The 23,950-nt window shown below is 41.7% G+C and overlaps 1 protein-coding gene across 2 annotated transcripts in view; it reads left to right on the top strand.

The window, feature by feature from the left end:
* The window catches only part of prkg2 (protein kinase cGMP-dependent 2), a 39,093-nt gene that overhangs the window by 3,475 nt on the left and 11,668 nt on the right, over positions 1–23,950 (top strand). For both annotated transcript variants that reach the window (XM_078952388.1, XM_023958898.2), the window contains exons 3-7: positions 11,837–12,003; positions 12,540–12,653; positions 15,838–15,943; positions 16,308–16,371; positions 19,659–19,736. In XM_078952388.1, the coding sequence (XP_078808514.1) occupies positions 11,837–12,003; positions 12,540–12,653; positions 15,838–15,943; positions 16,308–16,371; positions 19,659–19,736 (529 nt within the window). The remainder of the gene's footprint in view (positions 1–11,836; positions 12,004–12,539; positions 12,654–15,837; positions 15,944–16,307; positions 16,372–19,658; positions 19,737–23,950) is intronic.

Raw genomic sequence — 23,950 nt, 5'->3', positions numbered from 1 at the left:
ATTAGATTAAATAATTAAATAAATATTCTGTCTGGAACATTCTCATGTATAAAGTAAAATGTTTTGTTAAAAAAAACAATGCTGTTGCATAGTGAGGAAATAAAACACTTTATGTTCTTAATTTGTTATTTATTTATTTTTTTTCGTCCTCAAAAAGTACCGATAAGAGTACCGGATCGATAAGCAGCATCGATAAGAGTAGTAGTATCGTTAAAACCTTAACGATACCCATCCCTACCAATGACTGTGGTGTCGTCTGCAAACTTCAAGTAGTTTCACAGAGGGGGCTTCTGATCTGCAGTCATTGGTGTGGAGGGAAAAGAGCAGAGGGGACAGAACACACCCCTGGGGGGCACCAGTGTTAAGGATCCAGGTGCTGGATGTGAAGCGTCCCAGTTTCACCTGCTGCCTCCTGTCGGTGAGGAAACTGGTGATCCACTGGGGGGGGGGCACACGGTGAGCTGGGACAGCTTGTGATGGAGGAGCTTTGGAACGATGGTATTAAATGCAGAGCTATAGTCCACGAATAGGACCCGTGCGTAGGTGTCTGCAGAGTCCAGGTGGTGCAGGATGTAGTGGAGAGCCATGTTGACTGCGTCCTCCCCTGACCTGTTTGCTCTGTAGGCAAACTGCAGGGGGTCTAGCAGAGGGTCAGTGATGACCTTCAGGTGGTGCAGCACCAGTCGTTCAAAGGATTTCATGACTACCGAGGTCAGGGCGACTGGTCTGTAGTCATTTAGTCCTGTGACTGGGGACTTCTTGGGGACTGGGATGATGGTGGAGAGTTTGAGGCATGCAGGTACCACACACATCTTCAGGGAGCTGTTGAAGATCCTGGTGAAGATGGGAGCTAGCTGGTCAGCACAGACTTTCAGGCAGAAGGGAGAGACTCCATCGGGGCTGGAGCCTTCCTGATCTTCTGCTTCTGGAACTGTTGACGCACATCTCATTCACAGATCATCAGTGCGGATGAGGGGGCAGGTGTGGGGGAGGTTGGGATTGCAGGTAGGTCCTGTGTGATGGAAATGGTGGCTGAGGGAGAAGGGGAAGTTCTTTCAAACCTTGATTAGGAGTCGTTAAGCTCCTCAGCCAGGCGGTAACTTTCTGAGGGGCGTGGGGGGATGGTCTCCGGTAGTTGGTGAAGGTCTGCAGGCCTTTCCAAACTGCAGTAGAGTCGTTGGTAGAAAACTGGTCCGTCAGTTTTGCAGTGTAGGTCCTCTTTGCGGATTTGATCTTCTTTGTCAGCTTATTCCTGGCTTGCTTGTACCGGTCCCGATCTCCACTCCTGTAGGTGGTCTTCTTTGTCCTGACGTAGTTGCCTCAGCTTAGCAGTGAACCATGGTTTGTTGTTGTTGAATGTGCAGAAGGTTTTAGTCTGCACACACATGTCCTCACAAAAACTGATGAAGTTCCAGTCAGTGCAGTCAAAGCAGGCTTGCAGTTGCATCTGTGACTTATTTGTCCATCTCTTCACTGTCCTCACTATGGGCTTAGCTGATTTCAGCTTTTAGATGGTAAAATGCTGCTGATGTTACTGTTAAAGTTCAGGTCAGAGTCCATGATGACCCCTAGGTTTCTGACTTGATTTGAAGTTTTTAGAGACAGAGAGTGAAGGGAACTGCTGACACTTTCTCTCTGTTTCTCTGGACCAAAGAGGATGACTTCACTCTTGTTTGAGTTTAGCTGGAGAAAGTTGTTCTGCATCCACGCACTGATCTGTTGGATGCAACAACTGAGGGAATCCACCGGCCCATATTCACCTGCTGTCAGTGACACATAGATCTGAGTATCGTCTGCATAGGTGTGATAAGACATGTTATTACTGCGAATTAACTGACCTAGTGACAGCATGTAGAGTAGGGGTGCTCATTACGTCGATCACGATCGACCGGTGGATCGTTAAGGACATGACGGTAGATCGCGGGACAGAAAAGATTAAAAAAAAAAAAAGTACTTCTTAAAAATCCACCAGCCAATCAAAATCCTCACCGAGAAGTACAGGACTCGATTGACATGCAGAACGGCCAATCGGACATCCTCTGAAGCAGACATCGCTGCAGACGTGTATTTAAAAACACTGAGCGTGAACTCTCTGTCATAAGAGAGCTGCTCTCTGCCCCACGTCACGTCAAGTTCCCGGCAGAAGACCGATCCGCACAAGCGGAGTGTTTATTGAAGCCGCCCGGCGTGTCTCCTCCTGCTATCAGCTCTGCAGTTCTCGCCTGATAAATACGAGCTCATAAGGAAGCTGTTATGTCTGAGGCAGGCGCTTCGTACGGAGCCAGCAGCGCCTTTGAAACGCCATGATGCTCCCCCCATTGCACGGTTTACAGCAGAGCATGACATCCGATGGTTGCTGCTTTCTGTCTTTGTAATAAAACGCCTCATCTGTTAATACAAAAGTATCTTTGTGTAATCTGACTGTGTAGTTTTTAATCATCAGTACATAAACATTATAAAAAACATTTACTAATAGTACTTATATATACTTATATATATATATATATATATATATATATATATATATATATATATATATATATATATATATATATATATATATATATACACACTGAACAAAAATATAAACACTTTTGTTATTGCTCCCATTTTTTATGGTATGAACTCAAAGATGTGAAACATTTTCCACATACACAAAATAACCAGTTCTCTGAAATATTGTTCACAAATCTGTCTAAATCTGTGATAGTGAGCACTTCTCCTTTGCCAAGACAATCCATCCCACCTCACAGGTGTGCCATATCAAGATGCTGATTAGACAGCATGATTATTGCACAGGTGTGCCTTAGACTGGCCACAAGAAAAGGCCACTCTGAAATCTTCAGGTTTGTTTTATTGAGGGGGTCAGGGGACCCAGACCACCAGTCAGTATCTGGCGTGACCACCATTTGCCTCATGAAGTGCGACACATCTCCTTCACATAGAGTTGATCAGGTTGGATGACCTGGAGGATTGATCCCTGGGGCACACCACAGTTCAAGGCCATGCAGTCTGAGACACAACTACCAGTTTCAACTAAATGCATGCAGGATTCATCAAAACACCACAACAGTTCACTGAACTTCCACCTCAGGGCAACACACACGTTCCAGGGTCTCCAGCTGTCTGTAGAGTTAAAGGCCAAAAATGAATTTTGTGTTGCTCTCTTTTGAGTTTTAAAAATAGCCCCCCCCCCAATAATATAAAATAAATTAAAATAGTATGAAAATTCAGAAAATGTTCAGTTCTTAACATTAAACATTGAGTCAAAAATGTGCTTGATCTCTAAATCTTCAACATTTCACCCTTAAAAACCTGCTTATCTTTTTAATATTTTTTATTTTTTAAGTGTCACAGCGGGACAATCTGCAGATGTGATTGGCTCACTGGTCTCAGAAGGACCTGCCTTGGATCAAACTGGATCTTTAAGGGCAGGACACTTTTCCAAATGTTAATACTAAATACAAGCAGTTGTTACCTTTTCTGTGTTTGTAAGAGCGTAGTGCTGACTGCACTGGCTCCGCCCACTGCAAACATCAGCCACAGCCTGCGTGAGCTCAGGAAGTCATGTTTTTTTTTAAATATAACTTTATTGAACAAATGCAAGTATACAACATGAAGTACAATCAATGCAGTATACAACATACAATCAATATACAACACAAACAATGTTAAACAGCCAGGGGAGTCGATTCATTAAGTATTTGCAGAGAATTACAAATTTCAATAGTTCTGAGAGCTTTTTTGTTGGAGGAAAAGGATATTGATTTTATGTAAAAAGTTACATCTTTAATGAATTGTGAGAAGTATGGTGTTTTATTATTAAATTTACATTTATGTATGTAGAATTTTGCCAGAAGAATTAATAAATTAATTATAAAAAACACCTTTTGTTTTTTGGGGGTCCTGAAAAAACAAAGTAATACATTTTCCCATTTCAAGGAGAAATCTTTGAAGACATGAATAATGATGAATCTACTGAACTCCTTCCAAAATCTCTGTGTGGACAAACAGTGCCAGAAAAGATGAGTTACTGTTTCTGGGTGATCTCCACAGAAACTACAATCAGTATTAATATCTTTTTTAAATTTTATCATATAATGTTTGGCAGGGTAAATTTTACGGAGAATTTTAAAGGATACTTCTTTTACCTTATTTATTATTAAATACTTATGAGGGATCGTCCAGACTGCTTTCCAGTTGATATCTGGAACAAATTGATTCCAATAATTTAAAATATACGGGGGAGAGGTATAAATCTTTTGAAATAATCTGCGTATTTTTATATTAGTAGTACGCTCATAAGAGAAGCATATTTTTCCTACCGGTGACTCATCCGCATTGGATATTGTATTTTGATTAGGTATCAAATTATCAGTGTTCTTAAATAACATTACTATTCCTGAGGGGATAGCCTTCTGCACCATTGAAAACTCTTGTAAAGTAATAGGTAAATTATACTGTGATAGGAATTCGTTATAGTTTAACAGCTGCCCCTCCTTATTAAATAGTTGAGCCACCAGTAGGATCCCATTCTGGATCCAGGTCTCTAAATAGAGCGACGTATTTTTGTATAAAATATCTCTGTTGTTCCAGATGATGTACTTGTGTGGAGAAAAATTATGTTTGTAGATAAGGTTCCATGCTAAGAGAACCTGCTTATGGAAGGAAGAGAGTTTTGTGGGGAGTTTCTCAACATTATAGTGACAATTTAAAATAAATTTAAAGCCTCCAAAACGGGAGAAAATCTGAAATGGTATGATGTTCCAGATAGAGGTGGGGTTCTTCAAAAAGTTTTTGGCCCAATTAATTTTAAAAGTATTATTGAGAGAGTTAAAGTCTAGAAAGTTAAGTCCACCTGATTCATAGTCATTCATAAAGACAGATTTTCTTATGTAATGTGTTCGATTTTTCCAGATAAAATTAAGAAGTGTGCGATCAATTTCTTTACAAATGTTGTTGTCAAGGTGTAAGCAGATGGCAACATAAGTTAGACGGGAGATTCCTTCTGCTTTGGTTAGCAGTACTCTACCTCTTAAGGATAAGTCCCTTTGTAGCCATTGATTAAGCTTCTTTTTGGTTTTCTGTATGATTGGAGTAAAGTTAGATGAACATCTTTGTTTTTGATTATTAATATGAATACCCAAGTACTTAATTTCTTGTTTAACAGGGATCGAGCAGATAACATCAACTGAGCAGTCTTTAATAGCTAGTAATTCACATTTGTTTAAGTTTAATGTTAAACCAGAAGTTTGAGAGAAAATATTAATTACGTCTAAGATTAGAGGAATCTGGCTTCAGTTTTTTAAAAAGAGTGTAGTGTCATCAGCCAATTGGCTAATGATAAGCTCTTTGCCAGCTATGGTAATGCCCTGCACATTACTAGAACAAATGTGGTTCGTTAGGATTTGAGTGCAGAGAAGAAACAGATGTGGTGAGATTGGGCAACCTTGGCGAATGCCTCGTTTTAGGTCAAATCTAGGGGTGGAGCCATGTCTCATTTTTATAGAGCTGTTACCATTCGAATATAAAGTTCTAACAGCATTACAGAAAAAATCTCCAAAGCCGAATAATTTTAATGAATTGAAAATAAATTGGTGTTCGATTGTGTCGAATGCTTTATAAAAGTCTAGGAAAAGAATAAAGCTGTCATCAGGCACCAAATCAGAGTAATCAAGTAGATCTAGCCCCAATCTGATATTATTAGAGATATGCCTATTTTTCATGAAACCTGACTGCGTTTCATCGATGATTAACTGTAATACTTTTTTGATTCTATTAGCAAATATTAAAGCCATAATTTTATAATCACAATTAAGCAAGCAGATGGGTCTCCAGTTTTCAATTAAGAGTATGTCTTTATTTGGTTTTGGAATGAGAGTTATTAGACCTTGAGAAAGTGTCGAAGGGAGAGCATTTCTTTCTATACTTTCTAGAAAAGTTTGTTGTAGGAACGGAGCTAAATTATTAGAGAATGCCTGGTAAAATTCTGCAGATAAACCATCTGTGCCGGGAGATTTGTTGGACTTCAGCGCGAGAATGGAATTAAGTACTTCCTCCAGAGTTAGAGGGCTGTCGCACTGACTCCTGTCCTCCTCGTCAATAGTACGGAGGTTTTGAATATTGTTAAAAAATAAGGAGGAAATGTCCTCATTGTATCTGGAGCTGTATAGATTAGAATAGAAATTAGCACAAAATTTTGAAAGATGTATCGGATTGTTGGAAATAGTGCCATTGATACTTAAGCGGTTAATAAAGTTGTTTGTTGATCTGTTTTTTTCCAGTCTAAAGAAGTAGGCAGAGTTTTGCTCTCCCTCCTCCAGCCATTTTTTCCTGGATCTAAAAAAGGCACCTTCAGCTTTGTGTTGATATATTTGGTCTAATTTGTTTTGAAGGTCAATTAAAGTTAATTTATCCTCCTCCTCAACCTCTTCTGGTCTTTTTTGATAATAAGACATCATTTTGCGTACCACTTCTTCCTCTTCAGCTTTTCTTAATTTGGCATTTTGACTTCCATATTTTCTTAAGAATTTACAAATTTCAAATTTAAAAAGTTCCCAATTGGTGCAAAAAGATTTTTCTTTATTGGCCTTATTCCAATAAAAATTAATCAATTTTGTAATTTCAATTTTGACTGCTTCATGCCTTAGTAAAGAATTATTTAGCTTCCAGTAATTGAATTTCCGAGTAGTACTGTCAGGAGTAATAATTTGGATATTAATGTAAATAGCTCTATGATCCGTCAGAGGGGTTGGCAAAATATTCACAGTGATGTTATCTTTATTTATACAGCTTGAAACAAGCCAGAAATCAATGCGAGATTGTTTGGAACCGGTTTTATTACTCCAGGTGAAACGTTTGTCATTGGGAAATTTCTCTCTCCAAACATCCACAATATCGAACTTATTCATAAATCTTTTGAGATTGGTGCTATATGAAGTTTCCCGTCTTGGAGGCCATCTATCAAGTGTATTATTGATAGCAATATTAAAATCCCCCCCAACAAAAAGTATGGAGTCTGGGTATCTGGATAACCAGAAGCTTATTTTTTCTTCTAAGGAGTTCAGTAGTTTGTCGTTGTCACTTTTATTGTTGTAACCATATATATTAACAATGATAAAATTGTAAATATCATTTTTAACTGCCATACAGATGTAGTGGCCAAGAGTGTCACAATCAGAGTCTAATATGTAACCAGAAAAGTTGTTCTTAAGTGTGGTGACACCAGATGAACGTTCAGAACCATGAGATAACCAAATATCGTTGCCCCATTGTGATTTCCAAAAATTTGCATCAGTAGATGTGGAATGACTCTCTTGCAAAAAACAGAAATTTGTTTTAAATTGTTTAAGAAATAAAAATAGAGCTTTGCGCTTGTATGTTTGCCTTAGTCCCCTGGCATTGAGAGAAACGAGTGAAAAAGACACGTTTAAAGAACTGATCTAACAAAGATAGAATAGATTTACAGAAGAGAAGGGGACCGAGCACTGCACGAATCATACAAAAATAGTGTAATAATCCTGACTAACTAAATAAAAATAGAATAACATCCAACCCGTTTTGGTTTAGAAAATAAAATAAAATAAAAAGTGCAGCCAAAATAAGAAGAGGGCTATAATTTTTTTTTTTCTCTTCTTCTTCTTCTAAGAAATGAAGGTTTAAAATAAGGTTATGGCCCCGGAAAATATGTTTTCAGAAAATGATATATGGACAGTAAACATCAACCAATTCGTAATTAAGAAAAAGTGTTAATAGTCTCACCGAAGCAGTCAGCTTTTAAATGTAGGATGAGCGTTTCTATGAAGGAGGGAGCACTTCTGATCCATTGATGAAGCCGCGGGCTCCAACCAAGTATGCCGACTTCCCCTCCTTGCGTGCTTTGTCTATTAATGGCCACAATTTGGCACGACAACTTCTGTCTTCCTGGGATAAATCTTCAGCGAATTTCAAGTGATTCTCTCGCAGGTAAGAGGATGTTTTGGCTGCTTTCCAGACAGCATCCCTGGAGACACGTGAGGTGAACTGTATGATGATGCCTCTCGGATTGGTGTTGCCTTGCTTCCTGGGTCCCAGTCGATGCACGGTATCGATGACGTCAGGTAGCTTCTGTTTCTGTTCAGGTAAAACCGATTGGCAAATTTCTATCACCTTTCTTCGTGTGTCTTCTTTCTCAGTTTCCATGGCACCGTGTAGTTTGAGGTTCCATCTTCTGGAGTATCTTTCCAGATCAGACAGTCTCAGCTGGTGGTTATCCAGTTGGTCTTTGCCTCTTTTTACTTTTCTTTCAAGGTCATTCACTTTTTCCTTTACATCTTTCATTTCAGCATGCATAAAGTCAATCGATTTTTTGAGACCTTCAATCTTCAGAGCATTTTCTTTCACCATACTTGAATTCTCTTTCACCATGATTTCCAGACTGTCCGATCTTCTGTTTATCAATGCTGAAAGATGGGATATGATCTCGTTTGAAGTGGGTGGATCGTTGCTGCCGGAGTCGTACATCACTTTTTTTGACGCTGGAGATTTGAGAGGTGTAGCAGGGAGGGATGGAAAGTCATCCATATCTTCAACATTTGGAGCAACCGATGACTGGGATGCAGCGTAGTTGTGGCAGTTGTCCACAAGTATGTTGCCTGAGGTAGCGGTAGCTTCGACAGCCTCTCCAGATGCTAGCTTGGATTTTGATACATCTAATCCTCTCTTTGCACCTTTTGAAGTCGGCATTCTGCTTCTTATCTCTTAGAGGTCAATGTATTCTTGTTTATAAAGAGATTTGTTGGTGTTTTAAAGAATAAAGTCAGGGTTTTACCGTATTTCAAGAACTTTTTGTGCAGAACTCGGTAAAGAGCGTCTACTCACTCCGCCATCTTGGTCGCCCCTCCATTCTCAAGTGATGGTGTAGATGAGGCCTCAAGAAGCAGTTTGGTACATGAACCAAACCGTATTGATAATGTGTCACTCAATACTGACTCCTGCTGGACCAAAAACGTCATTGCAGGCCACCAAGTTAGGAAACTCCACTGATATACTTATTAAATTTAATCTAAACACAATATTTGTTATTGTAGTTCCTCATTTCCAGGTCTCGCTCTATAATGCCCCAGAAGTGAGGAGGGGCTTTTAATTTTGACAGTTCTGCTGAACAAATGCCACATTTAACCTCCAAAACATAAAAGGATTAATTTTTAATAAGAGTCCGTTTGAAATGGAATTGCATTCTGCTAGATCAAGCAGAAACCGAGTGGAATGGGGGGACAGAAGACCAAAAACACTGTTAAAACTATTAAATAATCCCACAAACCTCATTAAAATACCACATTCAACAGCTTGAGTAAAGATTCAGTCAAATAAAACGTCAAACACAGGTGGGCGGGGAAAACGGGGGCGCACGAGCGCGAGAATCGTTCAACAGCTGGAAGCTGGGGGCACATCCGAGGCATCAGAAATGGTTTTTTCCTACTCTGTTAAACTGGAGTGATTTGGTGCCCAAGTGACAGAAATGTAACCGAGAAGATCTGGTAATTTTTCGACATAAAACATCTTTCAAAATAAAAGAAAGCTTAGACTCATAATAAAACTAGCTAACACCCGCCTAATTAACGCGAAATCCGCCCAAAGCAAAGTTTCTCCACAATATCAAAATCAAAACCACGGGCGGAAAAGTGCAGAATCTGACAAACACAGCTGGTAGACCGACGTGTTTCCCTGTTTGGCTGCTCTGTGACACACCGACACCGTGGCGTGGCGGTCACGTGACTTCTCCTGAAGTGAGACGCGGGGTTTCACTTTATGAGCTCGACACGTGAGCCGACGCGTCGGTGTTGCCAGACCACCTGTACTCCCAGGGTTTCCACCTGCTGCCAGGTGACAGACATTCTGGCAGAGGACCAGGTGCTCTCACCACGCTGCCCCATCTGCTGCATCTCCTGCTGCTGCTGACATCTGCTTTACATTAAAGAATCATCCATTTATTTCACAAATACAAATCTTTTTCTAAAGTATTAAAGGGAAATATTTACCGTAAATCATCCAAAAAGCCTACAAAAAACAGAGCATAAAACTGCACTTTTATCTCTGTAAAGCCTGTTCTGCACACCCACAAGTCCTTCTTCCTTCATTTATGGATGGCAGAGAAAGCAGCGAAAATTGTTCCTACTGCCACCTACTGGACCCTGGACTCCCAGCGGTCCAGGGTGGTTCTGCTGGGTTCTGGAAGACTGGGCTCAGTAACAAGATGACCTGAAAAGCTGAAAGCCAGAGACTAACATGCTGAGGACGATTCACACAAATGAAGGCGGCTGTGGATGATTGACAACCTAAAGCGGGTGTGACTGCCAGAAGGAAAACAGTAAACAGAAGCATTAACTATCACCAAAAAGTCCCGAGTGCACCATCCTCACATGAGCACAAGGTTTCTAAGCGGGTTTCTGAAAGTGTTGGGAACAGAACAGGACCATTTATTCTGTGGTGATGCAGCTTTGATTTGGTTTGAAACATCTGGAAGCAATAATCCCAAACTGGATTATGTAACGCAGACCAATGGTTTGCTGTGTGGTTTGGCTAAAGGCGCTGCAGGTGGTGGGGGGGTGATGGATTTGCTGTCTGTTTATGTAACCCTAAAGTGATGAGTTACTGCGCACGATGAGTCGGATAAACCGGCCACCCACCCCTCCGAGGAAGACCTCCACCAGGTGATCTTCAGCCAAACTGTGTCTCTTGACCTTTACTCAGTTTACGGCCCCCCAGAGGAAGTGATGTCTTCTTCTTGTGGCCCCTCGCTGCAGCTGCTCAGATGCACACCAGTGAACTCTGACAGCTGGGATGATTTTGTGCGTTTACTCTTTAAGAAGTGGGTTTGTGGGGCTGCAGGCTGGGCTGGAGGTGGGGGGGGTACTTCCATTCAGAATGGCTCCATCATCTCTGATATGTCAGCAGTGTCTGCATGTAACAGATGAGAATAGAACAGGTCTGTCTGTCTGTCTGTCAGTTTCTAACTGACTAAAGTTAACCAACATCAGTCTGATCACAGCACACCTTTCAGCGTCATGTTGCAGTTTTTCTAATATATCTCAAATCCGCACATATACACAAAAGTTTTTCTTTACTAAACAAAATGCCAAAGTGCATTTTGGAAGGTCATTATTACAAAAACAACTTTGTTTTTTGACCCTGTTTAGTTTTGAAACAGTCAATTGGAAGAGTCAGGACCCACAAACACCACAGTCCAGAGTCCCCAAGACTCCATGTGGGTCCCTGATGCACAATCGTCCCAGTGTCTCTGCATTTTCTGACGATGCTCTGCTCTAATTTGAAACATTTTATGTTGAGCCAAACTGTTTTTGAAATATTTCACCATGTTTTTACTCACCTCTGTGACAGATTTGGAACTGTCAATCTTTGCCCACATGCAGTCAGTCATGTTATAGAATGTGACTTCATCATGCTCCCCCAGCTAAACCTTTTTCTGTTGTTCATTTTTTCAGCTTTCTGCCCGTCAGCCGCATCACATTCTAAAAAGGTTTTTGTAGTCTTGAATAAACAAATGTGAGGAATTTTGCAATAAAACAATCTAGTCTGTGACGATTGAATACTGGTTCGTGTGATTTCAATGTTTTAGAAGTCATCTTTTTATCTTTTTAACTGAGCAGATTTATTGTTCGGGAAAAGAGACGAAGAAGGTTTAAAGAGAGACATAGATGCAAAAGACAGAAAAAATTTGGATTGTGCTTCAATTTAGAAAGAAGAGAAATGAAAGAGAGAGCTGTGATTGTGCTTCTGTGGGCATCATGTGAAGGTGTTGGATCAGCAGATGAAGCCTGTAACCTTCCTCCTGCAGTGTGAAGAAGCTGCTGACCGACGCCCTGAACAAGAACCAATACCTGAGGAGGCTGGAGCTGCAGCAGATCAAGGACATGGTGGAGTGCATGTACGAGCGCAACTACCAGCAGGGAGAGTGTGTCATCAAGCAGGGAGAGCCTGGAAACCATCTGTTCGTCCTGGCAGGTCGGCTCACTTCTGCTTCAATCTCCTCCCCAGAAATTAAATGATGTCGACAAAAACCTGGATTTCAACTTTATTTTTTGCCAGCAGGACTGATTTAATGTTAAGCTTCAGAGAGATACCTGGAATTTAACCAACGCATTGACACAAGGTCATAATGAACCAGCTGTGTGGTCCTTTCCATACCACTATGCTCCCACCGCCATACTTTACACAGCATAAGTCATCTTTCCAGAAGGTCTATGAAGGAGCGAAGAGCCGTTAAACTATTAAAGAAAAAGCAGAGAAAACTGGACAGAACTCCTTGGTGCAGAAGCTCGCTGGTTCGATACCCGGCTCTGGCATTTTTCACAAAAATATCTTTTTTTCACTTTGTTTATGGTCAACTTTGATCATTTCTTTCCTTCTTTCTTTTTTGGCCAATTATTCAGAATTCAACCTGCATTGTCTTCTGGAAAAGCAGCTCCTTAGTCGATGATGATACCTGAGTAAATGGCTGAAATGAGGAGTAAAGTGTGTATCTGTGTGTGATGTTGCAGAGGGCAAACTGGAGGTCTTTCAGCACAACAAGCTGCTGACATGGATCACGGTGTGGACCACCTTTGGCGAGCTCGCCATTCTGTACAACTGCACGCGGACCGCATCCGTGCGAGGTGAACCCCACGCCAGCCACACTGTTTGGATGAGAGCCAAACTAAGCTCTCTATTGTTTAGACGTAGTTAAACAAAGGAAAATGTGCCCTCACTGTCCACCTGTAGGCACACCTGTCCATCTGCCAATGTGCTGTATACTTATTTCCATCCACGCATGCACAGAACTCTCAGTATGTCTTAATGTTACTCAGCGTCACTACATAAACAAAACATTCTTTTTACCAAAGGAAACAAGGAAAAAATAAATTCAAGGTAAAAAAGGGACATATTCCAAGAGAAAGGTAACTAAATCCTGTGAATTTTTCCAGCTTTAGCCATTCCACCCTTCCTGACCCGGTCTAAATCTACGGACCTTTTTGATCCCTCTGACTGAAACGGAATCAGCCTCTGGGGAAATAGAGAGCAAGAACCTCTAAGGATTTTTATGCCAAACATTTTATTTTGATGCAGAAACTATAGTTCTGTGGTTGTGCAGTCTTCAGCATCATCTTCTGATCCATTTCCAAAGCGTTCCCAGTAGTCTTTTAATCATGATTACATATTCACCTCTGAGTTGTGGGCATGGCTGTTGGCAGGGAGTAATTCTGCCTCATTTCCCATCATCTTTGGTTTACCCTCTCTCCTGCTAGCTTACAGCCCCTCACATATCCAAACTAACATTAGCAGTGCATCAAAAATGGTGATCAACATCAGATCCATCCATCCGTCCGGTTCTGATCCAGATTCCAGCTCAGACCAGGAAAACAAAGACGTTCATGGATCTGTTGGTCTGCAGGTGGATGATCAGAATGGAGCAAAGAGACTACGCAACACTCTGTTCAATGGCATCTTTTCGTCTGCTCCTGATTCACAATGATTTGAATAAGGAAATCCTCAGAAATGTAGTTTTAATCGTAATTTTCAATATGTCCTTCACAATGAGAAAAATGCCATGAAACATGTAAAACACACAAAAAAACAAACATTTTCTTTGGAGTGGGTCTTTAACACGCAGAGGCGTGACTCAACTTCTAGATAAACGTCTGGATGAATGAGAACCTCCATCGGCATAAACCGCTGATGGTCTCCAAGCTTTGACCTGCTCCTGTGGGCGGGGCCCCACCCACCCCACCCCACTGATGGAAACCTGTCCACGTGGTCAGAATGGCTTCACCATTTCAACTTCTAATTTCAGAACTGAGCTTACTTCTTTACTTTGACTTGATTTGATTAACAATAGTTTTAACTCAGATTCATCCGACTACATTTGTCTGATTATCAGTTACAGTCCTGTTGCTGTATTCTTTATTCAGTCTGTTTTCATAGTTATCTTTTATTTGTCTGTTTCCATAAGTTCTGGACAGTAAATTGGATATATTTACTCAGTACTAGGTTGTTGTTTCAGCAATTACTTTTCACACTCTGGCAGTTATTTCAATGACTACTTTTTGGACCCCCTAAGTGAGGGGTGTCAGACTCATTTTCACTGAGGGCCACATCAGCATAGCGGCTGTCCCCAAAGGGCCAGATATAACTTATACATGTAACTAAATGTAATGAAAAACAAAAGTAACCACTCTTTAATGTTACATAACTCATTATTTATTTATTATAACTTTTTAAAGTGACAATTACAGTTGCGCAGAAAACACATGTTTGCTTGTTATTCTAGCACAGGGGTCGGGAACCTTTTTGGCCAAGAGAGCCATAAACGCCACATATTTTTAAATGTAATTTCCAAAGAGCCATACAATAATGTAGTGTCCCTTTCCCACACTGAGGCACTGATACTTAACCTCTTTTAAGGTTCTTTATTCTGGTGACTGCAGACCACAACAAACGCCGTACAATTAATTCAGCAACTCCTGAATCTCTCCAGCGAGATAAAAGCGCTTCTCCCAACTTTATATTCCCCCTCTCCCGCGTCAGCCCTCCCATTTCCCTTATTCGGCCCATAGCTGAAACCCATTGGTCCAAACTACCTAACAACAGGCTGAGCGACAGAACTGAGGGCCAATCAGATCTCTGCTTGATGCGTTCAAGAACTCCAGAACTTTTAACGCGACCCAACAGCCACCCAGTCCAAGTCAGTATGCTACGATATGTTTAAAACTAAATATACAAATGTCTGTATTTGATGTAATTTCAACATTTTTAAAGTACAATAAGTCTGTGGATTCTTTTTAATAATATTGTTATGCTGTTGCTGATAAATGAGGCGTTGAGACTTTAAACGTGATCTTAGGTTGGTCTGAATGTTCTGTAGATTTGAGAAAGACTGCTCACATGCAGACGCGGAGCCAAACACACACACCCACGCTGCAGTGAGTGACGGGAAGCGGGTTTTACGTTTTTACAATACCTGCGCGATTCACCTGCTGCCTGTCCCCACAACTCCCCCCCCCCACCCCCCCCCACCCTCTGCTTTCTTCCTCACACATCCCGTCCCCGCATCTGCGCGCTCTTTCTCAGAGACGGGAGCGCGCAGTTTTAGGCACGGCAATTCACAGGTTTCCGGCTGGTACAAACTCTGTGAAATAATAGATGATAGTAAACTGATAGTTTTCTCTCCAAGCACCATTACTACTGCGCGCCTCTGGCATCGCATCGCGCCCGAGAAGGACTGGTCTAATGATAAAAAAGTATAATTAAAGATTTGTCTGCGAGCCACATGTGACCATCAAAAGAGCCATATATGGCTCGCGAGCCATAGGTTCCCGACCCCTGGTCTACCATAAATCCTTTTACATTTGATTCTGTCAGGTTAGGTTATATGGACAGTGTTTAAGTCCTAATGTTTAGTTGCCCAATCCCATATTTAAGTCTGATTCCCCCTAGATATGAATAAATACACAACAGTTTTTATTTATTTATTTAAAGAAATTAAAAGCTTTTATGCTCTCGCGGGCCACATAAAATGACATGGGGGGCCACATTTGGCCCCCGGGCCTTGAGTTTGACACATGTGCAGTAGAGTAATATTGAAGCAGCGCTTCTCTGACTTTTTAGTAAGGTTAGTCTGGTTTGAACTAAATGTAGTAGAAAATATAAGGACGCAGTTTTGTCTAAAAGAGAAAAGACTGCATTTGTGGAAGTGCTACGTGTGCATGTGATGGTGCACGTGTTTCCTTGGAGAAAAGAGTTCTTTTGGACCGGTGAGTGTTACCTGTGCTGGGGTTGATGCTGTCTGTGCTGCATCCTCAGCTGTGAACAAAGTCAAGACGTGGGCTTTGGACCGGGAGGCTTTCCAAAACATCATGAGGAGGACAGCAGAGACCCGACACGAACAGTACCGCAACTTCCTGCGAAGGTCAGCCCATGTTTCGGAGCAGACGTCCGGCAGGACAGTGCCTCTGGGAATCAAACCCCGTTTTTAACCCCAACTGAGACAAACTCAACTGAAAAATGTTTTTTCCTGCTACTTTTTGCCTTGGGGGCTTAATATGCACAACCAATGTTCTTAAAAATATCTTTTCTAAGTGTTTTAGCTGAAGGGTTTTGAGGGACTGATCTGTGAGTTGCAGACTAAAGTGTGTGAATGGACTGGGATCTTCTCAGTTAGATATGAAGCTGTCAGTTAATTCAAGCTAAGACTATTAAAGAATATACACAAAGGAAGTTGCATGCATGTCATCTGAGTGAGAAAGTAACACGTGTCTCTTCTTCACTCCCAGTGTTTCCCTCTTGGCCAATCTGCCAGACGACAAACTAAGCAAAATAGTTGACTGCCTGGAGGTGGTGAGTTATTCTATCCAACTCCTGCAGGTTTGTGTTGTGCTGCTGCAGCACTGCTGCCCCCTCTGGCAGCTCCGTGAAGGCAGAGAGCTGCTGTCAAAACATGTTGTTTGACAGCATGTTGTTCCCAAGACAGCTCTGTGTTCAAACGACGTATGAGTGGCGTCTTAAGAATGTGAGAGTGACAGAGGCAGTACGTGTGTGCGCAGGAGGCTGCAGTTTCCTGCAGCAGCATTGGAAGTCAGCAAAGAATCGGACCGTTTTCCTGGAGGAGGCTGTCTGTAGCTTATCTGAGCTGCATTTAAAGCTCAGATGCCGCTCCTGTTTGATGTCTGTAAACTCAGTGTCCCATGCCAACTGGCCTCTGCTGAAGCCTAAACGATCCTGAACCCCGGATGACTGTGGATGACTCTGGAAGATTGTCTGATAGGTGTGAATCGTTGTTTCTGTGTGGCCCTGCAATAGACTGGGAACCTGTTCAGGGTGGACCGGTTGACAGTAAGTGAGAACTGGACTGAGCAACCCCCCCACGTTCCAAACAGGAAGTTTCTGCTAAACCCAAACAGCCAAAACCCCGTAGACTTCCATAGATAAATAAAAAGCAGTAACGTCCGTCATTCTATGGGTCAGAAGAACCGTTCTGGATCTGATAGCTACTAGTAACATCTTCTTGATAATCCTCATTTATTTAACGTTATATTATATATATTTTTGCTATAGCACAAGTTATTCAAGTTATAAACTGACCCAGTAAGTGTTTCTACTCTAAATTACTCCCCAGGCGACATTTTTGAACAGAAATGTGAATAAAAACAGGAATATTAATCCAGAATAAATCAAGGTAAACTGTACATAACGTCTAATATTTTGCTCTCCATAACATTTATTCTGTCAAAATTCTACAAATATGAAGATGCTACAGAACAAGACAAACAAAGCCTGGAGATATTAATAATTAGAAATAACAAATCAAATCATTCCGTTTTCTTTGCTCTTTTGTCATTTTTCACAGCTCATGTTCATTTCTTGTTGTGTGACGTCCTGTGTGTGTCTTTGTGCAACGGATCAGAGTGATTGGATTTTTTAAAAACCTGTTATTGTGAATATCATTTTTAGGTCTTATGAAACATTAAAAACTAAATCAAATAACTCATTACTGATTACTCCAAAATATTTGGTATTTTGTGTAACACAAACAGTAAAAATCTACTGTTTATCTCCAACAGTGCAGCTGTTTTACTGCATCACCTGCTGTTTTAATGTCAAATACTGACACCAACTAAACCACAGGCATACGTAAAAAATACATTTTATATAGAAAATAAAGACACGTCATAAAATGTCTAGAATAATTAATAATAATGACATAATAAGCATGAGCTGAGTCATCTAAAGGCCCGCAATGATCCAGGTATCGCGCAACCAAGGCTCCACCCCTTACCTTTTTCTTCATACATCAGTGGCTAATTCTCAAAGACAGGAGCTCGTGCATGTGCAGGGGGCGCCGATTCGCAGGTTTCAGACCGTTCCAAACTGTGGGATATAATAGATAATAGAAAACCAAGTGGGTCAGATTTTATATTATTTTTTTGTTTCCAAGCGCTGAGCTGCCGCCCCCCTTTAAATTTGTGCCCTGGGCTATTGCCCGCATGGCCCATGCCTAAAACTGCTACTGAACTGACCAATCAGATCCCTCAATCAAAGAATGTGGCCTCAAGCTAAACGCTCAAAGGATTTGATTGACAGATTCTCCCAAGCCTGCTTTCAGTGGAAGGGGTGTGGCTTCTAACATGCTCACTCCTGGTTGGAGAGAGTCGTTGGCAAAGAAATGTAGACTGGCCAATCACAGCTTTCTAAGGACGTCTGGTTCCAACATGACAACAGACAGATTGTGAAAAAATGGCAACTAAATTGACGTCATTTCATAAGGCATTTTATATGGGTGACATCACACTCTCTAAGTCCAGTTTCCTTATACAGTCAATGTGTCCGCTTATTCTTGATGCATGTATAGTCACTTGATCACATGTAGAAAATCCAATGTGTGTTTTTGTTTTCTTAAAGCGGCTGCTCCAACCACTAAAACCATCAAGCTAGCAAAGTTGACAAAAACAAAACTTTATGCTGAAAAGAGTCAATGAGGAAGCAGAAGAAGAGCCTTCCACTTCAAAATAAAAGACATCTGTATTTAACAGACAAAAACCAAGTCTTTGCTCCAAGTATGGATTTATTGGGACAGATGTTCCCACATCCCATAATAATAATGCTGAATATTCAGCAACCGGCTGTCTAATGTTACGAGGATGTTGCTAATAAATTGAAACGTTGAAATCACCATTATTATATGGAGAAAATACCAGGTCTAGTCACAGTTTTTTTTGTATTTATCCTTAAATGTTGGACGAGGCTGAAGTTGGCGTTGGATTTTTTTTAGCTTCCATATTGACAGTTATGGGTTAAGGGGAAAATCTGGATCACATTATAATGGTCCCTACACCAAACATAAAGTGTAAAGCAGCTGCAGATATTTTACAGAGGATGAAGATAAACTTTAATCTCAAAAGATAAAAGAAACTGGAGGCTAAAGAAAGAAAACCCACACGGTCACATCAGCCTGGAACAGGCCGGACCGTAAAAAGATTGTCTGTCATCAAACGGAGGTTCCCGTTGGGGACAGCTGATTCACGGCAAAAACTTCATAAAAGACTGACATGGTGGCCTGATCCTTTTTTACCAACTTAACATCTTTATCGGTAACTATGACAACCGCACACAGTTGGAGTGGATAACAAAACCTTTCCCTGATTTTCAAGAAGCTGTCTGCAAAATCCAGCAGAGACAGACGGACACGGCAGGCTGACAGGGCAGCAATATCTTTGCCTCGTAGTGATGAGCATCTAGTATGCAGGATGCTTCAGGCCTATGCTGAGCCTAACAAACAAATGGGATGTGGGCGGAGCTTACAGTCAGAAACCTCAGACGCGTAGGCTGTGAAGCAGCTCTTCTTTCTTAATGGGAAATTTGAAACTCCATTTAATGGACTTTTTAAAGTGAACCCAAGTGTCAAAAGCAAGCATCATCCATTGAAATTCCGCACATTAACGCCCCCACCCCACCCCCCGGATCAACTAGCTGCAGAGTTAAGGCTGCCAGAGCATCACTGGCAGCTGACCAGCAGCTCTGGTCCTGCGGGGACTGGCTACCAGGAATCAGACCGACTGGGTCAATCCTGAAATCAATGACTGTTCTTACTGTTCTCCTCCCCCACCTGCCCTCTTCTCCCCCCTTAGGAGTACTATGACAAGGGAGAGTACATCATCCGAGAAGGAGAAGAAGGCAGCACCTTCTACATCATCGCGCAGGGAAAGGTAACAAACCCAGATGCGATTCAACTTGGTTTTATTTCTACAGCCCAATACTACAACCCAGTTGTCTCAACGGGTTTCACTAATTGTACAAAACGTAAAATCTATCAAATACAAAAGCTGATTGCTAAACTAAACTGACTAAACTAAACTGGGCATCCCTGCCCTTAGACCAGGGGTGGGTAAACTGCGGCCCACTGTCTTGATCCGGCCCGCCTCCATGTTTGGTCCGGCCCACTGAACAATATCAGAGACCCATGTTTTTTATTTTTTTAGTCTGGCCACACGATCAAGACGGGACATTTTCTTCTGCAGTCTGAGCTCCAACCTGAAACCTCCTAACATCTCTGTCAAACAGAACAGAAGACAGTCTTCCTTTCTATGTCACAGTTCATTCGTCCCGGTTTAGATCATTCTTTTAGAGCGATTATGCTGCCTTTTTTAAAGAGCACTCTGTTCTGCGTCCTGATTGGCTGGAGACCCTGTCAATCAAGCTCTGTGTCTCCTGTACAGAAACGCGGAGCTCTTCAGATCAGAAATCTGTGATCAGATTTTTGTTTTCATTCTAAAATTCTGGACTTTATTTCTATGAAGGTTTGAGAATTTAAACCAGAGAAAAGGTGAAAATGTTCACGTCTGTGTGAGAAAAGTGTATTTATGCAGTGAGGAGTTTTACTGCCATAAACGTCTGGAATCAGACTCTGTGGATTTCAACGATCACGTTATTTTTAGAACTAAACTCCTGCAATAAACGAGGAACTCTGTTCTGGTGAAAAAGTAACGCAGAAATATGATTAGCTGCAGCAGAAGACATAGAAATGAGCTTTTTTCATGATTACTGGATGAGAAACAGACGCGGAGGACACAGCTGCTCCGTTTTAGTGCAAACTGTGAGATGAGAAGTCTTTATTAGGATTATGACGGCAGAGGATTTTCATTTTGTATTTGAAAATCACTGTTATTTTGTAATTCTTATTTCATAAATAGTGTAAATTATTTTATTAAAAGGATCATGAATTAATAAAATGTAATTATAGGGCTTTTCAATAAAAGAAAGATCAAAAGAAGTTTAAAGTTTTAAAGAAACAGAGTTATTGTGGCCCTCATAAGAAAATGTTTGGGGACCCGCTCTAGCATCCAAGTGGTGTTGGAAGATGTGTTGTTTTTCATCCTTCCATTATTCAAACAGACATGAATGAAGCATTTCTCCAAGTTTTAAACGAGGTACATTAAGCCGTTGGTGCAATCGGCTCTAAAATGTGAACAAAAGTTTAAAACTAAAAACTCTAAAATGTTCTGTTTTTAAATATAATTTTAAATCCAGCGAACCAGAGGGGGGGTCCACGGTCAGGTACAGGGGCACAGACGAGCCAGAGGGGGGGTCCACGGTCAGGTACAGGGGCACAGACGAGCCAGAGGGGGGGTCCACGGTCAGATACAGGGGCACAGACGAGCCAGAGGGGGGGTCCACGATCAGGTACAGGGGTCCAGCCAGAGACGACAGACAGATCTGTTTCACAGCAGGATCCTCAAACACCAAACAGACTCTGATGAACTCAGTCCGAGTTCCTGAAGTTCCGCCTTCTTCACATCAAGGACTTAAAGGTTCCAAACAGGGTTTTTAGAATAGCTGGATCTCAAATGGTTGTGCTGGTGCTAAAGAACCCAAAGAGACTCTTGGAAGCCCCAAACTGCAGATGATTGAATGAGAACTGTCTGAGTCTTGGGAGATTGTGTGGATTCAAAGGGATGCCGCTCTGGAGTGGTGGTGTCCCCCTCTCTGAGGTCAGTGGACGCAAGAGTCCGGTCAAGAGTGGAACCGCAGAATAATCCAATGATCCCGGTAGAGCTGCTAAGCTCTAGAACATCTTAGTCCCAGTTGTTTCAGTAGTCCCTGAGGTTCCTCTGCAGGGCGGCTGGTGGGGGCTCCCTGTAAGCTAGTGGGGAGCTCGGTCATCCACCAGGAGCTGCCCCCCTACAAGCCAGTTGAGGAAGCTCTTTTGGATGCCATGTTGATCCTATTCCAGGCATGTCTCACTGGGGGGATACGCTGGAAGCGCGGCCTGGGACTGCCTTGAACTTCAGTTTCTGTGGAAAGGGCAGTCTTGGCCCCCCATGGCTCCAGATAAGCGGGTAAAGAGGGGCTGGGTGGAGGGTTTTTCCTCAGCTTCTGTGATTCTTGTGTATGCACAAAACATCTGACACTCACACACTGAAGAGGATTCAAAGAAAATCAACCCTTATGAAATTCATTTCCCATCAGCGACGTTTTGGGACGACGTTTGCTGTCCGGCCTCTGTGATAACCTGACACCAGCGAGCAAAGGAGGGGGTGGGGGTCCACAAAGAGCAAGTGTGGGACTTCCACACTTGCTCTTACTCCCTCACACCTGGGGGGGCACATGTTGTTTTGGGAGGAAAGGGGTTAACGCAGGAAGTGCCCCCCTTGCTTCTCCCTAACAAACCCTGAGAGTGCCTGTCACTAAGGAAAAACAGTGGAAGTGGGGGCCACCAAGGTCAAACGGCACCCTGACTAACTCAGCTGTTACGACTATGATGTCATTGTGAGACACTTGACCTCTGCGGGTGTGGTGGGGGGCCGGAGAAGCTTTTAGAGCTGTAGAAATGACAGAAAGTTTTTGTCTCATCAACACAGCTGGACTGTAGCTTCAGGCTCACATGTGTGTGTATTTCACCCCCCCCCCCCCCCCCCCCCCCAGGTCTGACTGTTTTTAAAGGGTCTATATCATGCAAAAATCACCTTTTACAGCATTTAGGTGTATTATAATTTTAATTCCTAAGAAAAATTACCAAAAGGGAATATTTAAAATCAATTCTAGCATTTCTGGGCATTACTTTCTGAGCACCAGCCCCTCCCACCAAAACGTGTGATGACACCATGAAATGGGCGGCACCCACAAGGAGCGAAAGGCGGGGCCTCAAGGATCGAGTCGTCTTACTGCTGAGTAGGAAAAGGAGCTGCAGAAATATTTCATTGATAAATCCTTCTTTAGTGTGCCATAGGTAACAGATGATCCTTTACATGGAAATAGTTTATTCTGGAAGAGCGCTGCCACAGAGTTAACTCAAGACTTTAGCTTTTAGTTCTGAAGATTAAATCAGAAGACCCCAGCGACTCGCAGCACTTTAACTCAAATGTGCTGTTCTTGTATTCGTGCTAAACTCTGAAATGTAAAACGAAATGATTTGAAAAGTTGTACACGTTTTCCAGTTTAAAAAGAGGAGAATCAAGTTATATTATGGTAATTAACTTCACGTTGCTTCTTTTTTTGTTTACAGTGATCCCTCGCTATAACACGGTTTACTTTTCACGGTTTTGCTACTTCATGGATTTGCATTGGGCATTGTGTTCTGCATTCTGATTGGCTAAAAAGTCACTCCGCTTCTTCTCTGCCTGTGCGTCAATAACGTTGCAGTTTAATATGTTCACATACGTAAATCAGCTTGCCAAATTTACATCGTATGTGCAAATAATCTTGCAATTTGGAGTTTCTCTAAAACCCAGAGAAAAAAGAGCGACAACAACTGTCAATCACTGCGTTCTTCTCCTGAACAAACACAGCTGCACCGCGGGCTTCAGAAGAAGAAAACACTGCAGAGGGGAGTCAGGATGCAGTGGCTCAGTCTGAAGAGCAATGAAACACACCTGAGTCACTATTTGTCCCACTGTACTATTTTTTTCAGAATACATTTTTTTTTTTTTAACTTGTCCTGTCCAACAGCTGGGCAGGCAGATGAGAGCTGATGGCCTCTTGTGTTGGACATATTTTACTTTAACAAGAGGGGTTATGAATATTCAGACAAACCAAAGGTATGTCTGAATATTTCATAATCATTTTAAATTTTCTCCCGTTTAATCCAATTACTCGGGTCGCGGTGGGCGGGACTAATCTCCGCAATTTGAAGCCTTCTGTTAAAATCGATGATTAAAATTATTATTTGACAGTACAGTACAGAAGTTACTTGTTGAAAAAACTTCTCTAAAGTACTTTGATCTGTGAAACAAATGCTTGAGCCTGTAAAATGGTTTGTTCTTTCTTTTCAATGTATAATAGAGTATTTAATTGTATAATAATTGAAAAAAAATAAGGTTTCTACTTCACGGACTTTGCCTATCACGGGTTCTTTTTGGAACGTAACCCCCGCAAAAAACAAGGGATTTACTGCATATATATTTGTACATATAGTTTCTGGATT

This window comes from Oryzias latipes, chromosome 9 (assembly GCF_053564925.1).
Source record: "Oryzias latipes strain Hd-rR chromosome 9, Olatipes_Hd-rR_3.1".
NCBI classification, from domain to species: domain Eukaryota; kingdom Metazoa; phylum Chordata; class Actinopteri; order Beloniformes; family Adrianichthyidae; genus Oryzias; species Oryzias latipes.
This window is presented reverse-complemented; position numbering and strand designations above follow the sequence as displayed.